Here is a 2,996-nt window from a genome sequence, read left to right as displayed (position 1 = left end):
CTGGGTGACTAAGGCAGGAGTACAGTGGCCCAGAGTATGAGAGCCATAGAGGAGGTGGTTGGGGGTGTGGGCTCTGGATTGGTTTGCATTTGATAAATATCCGCTCGGGTGAGTTATTTACTATCTCTAGGAACTGGGTAGCCCTGGGAGGGTCAGTCCCTCCAAGGTCAGCAAGGCCCCAGATGTCAAAGCATCAAAATACAGAAAATGCAAGGCATGATCAATACACGCACTGTGCCTGGCACTGAGCAAATAAATCCCACCTACTTCTTCACACCCCTCGGGCTGGCACTATGCTCATCTTCATTTTCCAGGGAGGGGAAGGAACTCGGCTAAAGTTGTGTAGTTAAGAAGAGGAGGATCTGAGATTCAAGTCTGAACCCCAACTTGGGAAGTCAGCTCCTCCACCCGTCTGGCAGATTAAAGGGACTGACCATGTCAAGTGTTGGCGACGATATCTCTGGACCTCTCCTACCTGCTGGTGGCAGCGCAGATCGGTACCACCATGGGATACTGGTAGTATCTACTAAAGCTAAATGTCCATTTTCCCTCCGCCCAGCAACTCCAGTCCTGGGTGTTTACCGGAAGAAATGAGAACACAGGTGCACCAAAGACACTGACAGGGATGTTCACAGCAGTTTTATTTGTAATGGTTAAAGACTGGAAAGCACCCAAATGTGTATTAACAGGAGAATGGAGAAGCTGTGGATACGCTGTGGTTTATCCACGTGTAACTATGAGAATGAATTAGACATTGCCGCACACATACGGATGACTCTCCTAATGTTGAACAGAAGAAGCAGGAGCAAAAGGAACACACTGTCATTCCACTTAGAGTTGGTGTTCTAGAGCAAGCAAAATTCTAAGTGATTGAAGTCAGAATGATGGCTACCCTTGGGGTTAGAGAGCCTGTTACTGATGGGGATGGCACATGAGGGAGCCTTCTGGGGAGATGGAAACATTCTAAATCGTCATCTGGGTAGAGATTGCGGGGGTGGAGATATATATATATATCTCCATATAAATAAAATCATTAAGCCATACACTTAAAATCTATGCACCTTATCCTATGTGAGTTACACCTCAATAAAAAAGCATCTACCTGCTATGTCGGCCAGGATCCCGACATTTGGGAAGATAGGGCCCAGCTGTTGGGCCCCAGCCACTATACCCCCATGCCCCCACCCCTAGTCAATGGGTTGATTTGCATGCCTTGTCATGGTCCAGGGGCTTCCCCTGCCTGTGCTCTGAAGCACCTGGAGCACTCCCAACAGAACAACTCCTGCCTGCCTCCCTGCCTCTACCCATGGCCTGCTGGCATCTGGCCCTCCTTCTGACTGGGGCCCTCCTGCCCGGTGAGCTCCCCCTAGGCCTGGCTCACCTGGGGTGGGGTGGGGGATGGCACTGGCTCCAGAAGGCCCCTGCAAGGAAGCAAATCAATGTGGGCAGTGGGAGGGTTCTAGAAGGGGCATTAAGGTGGAGGGGAGAACTGGCTACAGCTGGCTCTGCCCTAGACCTGGGGCAAGTCACTTCTCTGTGTGGGCCTCAGTTTCCTCATTTGTGAATGACCAGATCGTTAGGATCCCTTCAGGTTCTGATTCTTTGGGGACTCCGAAGAGATCGGAAGTGGTCAGTCACCTTTTTAGTTTTTCACATGGGAAGCTACCCCAAGGGTTTCAGGGACAAACTCTCCTTGAGAAGATTCTCAGCAGCCAGTGTCTGAGGTTGAGCTGATGGGTGGGACAGCCCAGGAGGCTTCCTGGTGGTGGTAGCCAGAGTCTGGAAGAGCCAGTGTGACTGAAGGGTAAGGAACGGGGGTGGGCAGAGAAGGACCCAGAGGCCACCAGTCCCATACTCTGAACTCCAGGTGCTCAACTGAACACAGATTCTTGCGAACATAGAACAAATGAGGACTTAGGGGTTGCCATCTTTGTTCCCCATCCCTCTCAATTCCAAGGCACTGGGCTATGAGGCTTTCAGGAGTCAGAGTCTCCTTGGAATCTGATCAAGCCTTCGTGGGGTGGGGACAGGAAGAAAGGAGCCCATGGGTCTCTCTCTTTCTCTCTCTCAGTCTCTCAGCCAGGCTTGGCCCAGCCGGATGCACTGCTGGTCTTCCCAGGCCAGGTGGCCCAACTCTCCTGCATGCTCAGCCCCCGCCATGCCACTGTTGGGGAGTACGGCGTGTCTTGGTATCAGCAACGGGCAGGCAGTGCCCCCCGATATCTCCTCTACTACCGCTCAGAGGACGACTACCACCGGCCACCTGACATCCCTGACCGCTTCTCGGCAGCCACAGACGCCGCCCACAATGCCTGCATCCTGACCATCAGCCCCGTGCAGCCTGAGGACGACGCAGATTATTACTGCTCTGTGGGTTACACATCCTAGGGGTGGAGTGTGGGATGAGTGCCTCTCGTCTGCCTCTCATTTCTGCACTCTGACCTTGGGCCCCCCTCTTTCTTCAAAACTTGACTTTGCTCCTCTGTAAAATGGGTTAATAATATTAAATCTGTAAAAAATAGTATCAAACATGTGAACAATAACTATGCGGAGGGCCATGAAATTCCTGCTGAAAAAGTGACTGGGAGTGTGGGGGTAGGGATTCTGGGGATTGTTACAGAAGAGGAAGCACCTGAGACCCTTGGGGCAGGGCCCAGCCTCTCTACTGGCCCCCAGGGGGCTTAGACTGGTGGCCTGGGCTTCCTGTGACCTGAGGAGCTGGAGGAAGAGAAAAAGGAACCAGCTCTTGCTGCTCCTAGCTCTGCATGGCTGGTTGTGGTTCAACGCTCAAGGGGTGACTGGACAGGGTCCTCATGGAGCCCAGGCTGCTAGCTTGGGGGCCGAGGGGAGCCCCTGCTTACTGCTTGATGGGGCAGGAAGGCAGGTGTGAGTATGTATGTGGTGTGGGGGCACTCAGAGGCACCCCAGGGCTTAGATGGAGGGTACTGATTGCAGGTGGGCGGCATCTCTCCAGTTAGGAATGTGTGTTCTACTGG

The 2,996-nt window shown here is 53.0% G+C and overlaps 1 protein-coding gene across 1 annotated transcript; it reads left to right on the top strand.

Moving 5' to 3' along the window:
• Positions 1 to 1,257: 1,257 nt before the first annotated feature.
• VPREB3 (V-set pre-B cell surrogate light chain 3) lies at positions 1,258 to 2,529 on the top strand. Its single transcript, XM_036076485.2, has 2 exons — positions 1,258 to 1,355; positions 2,072 to 2,529. The coding sequence occupies exons 1-2, from the start codon at positions 1,307 to 1,309 to the stop codon at positions 2,386 to 2,388; spliced, it is 366 nt and encodes a 121-aa protein (XP_035932378.1). The 5' UTR covers positions 1,258 to 1,306; the 3' UTR covers positions 2,389 to 2,529.
• The last annotated feature ends 467 nt before the right edge of the window (positions 2,530 to 2,996 follow it).

The sequence above is a fragment of the Halichoerus grypus genome, chromosome 13 (genome assembly GCF_964656455.1).
Source record: "Halichoerus grypus chromosome 13, mHalGry1.hap1.1, whole genome shotgun sequence".
Taxonomy (NCBI): domain Eukaryota; kingdom Metazoa; phylum Chordata; class Mammalia; order Carnivora; family Phocidae; genus Halichoerus; species Halichoerus grypus.
Note: the sequence above shows the minus strand (reverse complement) of the source record. Positions and strands in the feature narration are given on the sequence as shown.

What these genes read in the sequence shown, in the direction of transcription:
- VPREB3 (XM_036076485.2), top strand. Translation starts at nt 1,307, where the DNA reads ATGGCCTGCTGGCATCTGGCCCTCCTTCTGACTGGGGCCCTCCTGCCC. An exon ending in GACTGGGGCCCTCCTGCCCG is followed by an intron (nt 1,356 to 2,071) that starts GTGAGCTCCCCC and finishes TCTCTCTCTCAG; the next exon opens with TCTCTCAGCCAGGCTTGGCC.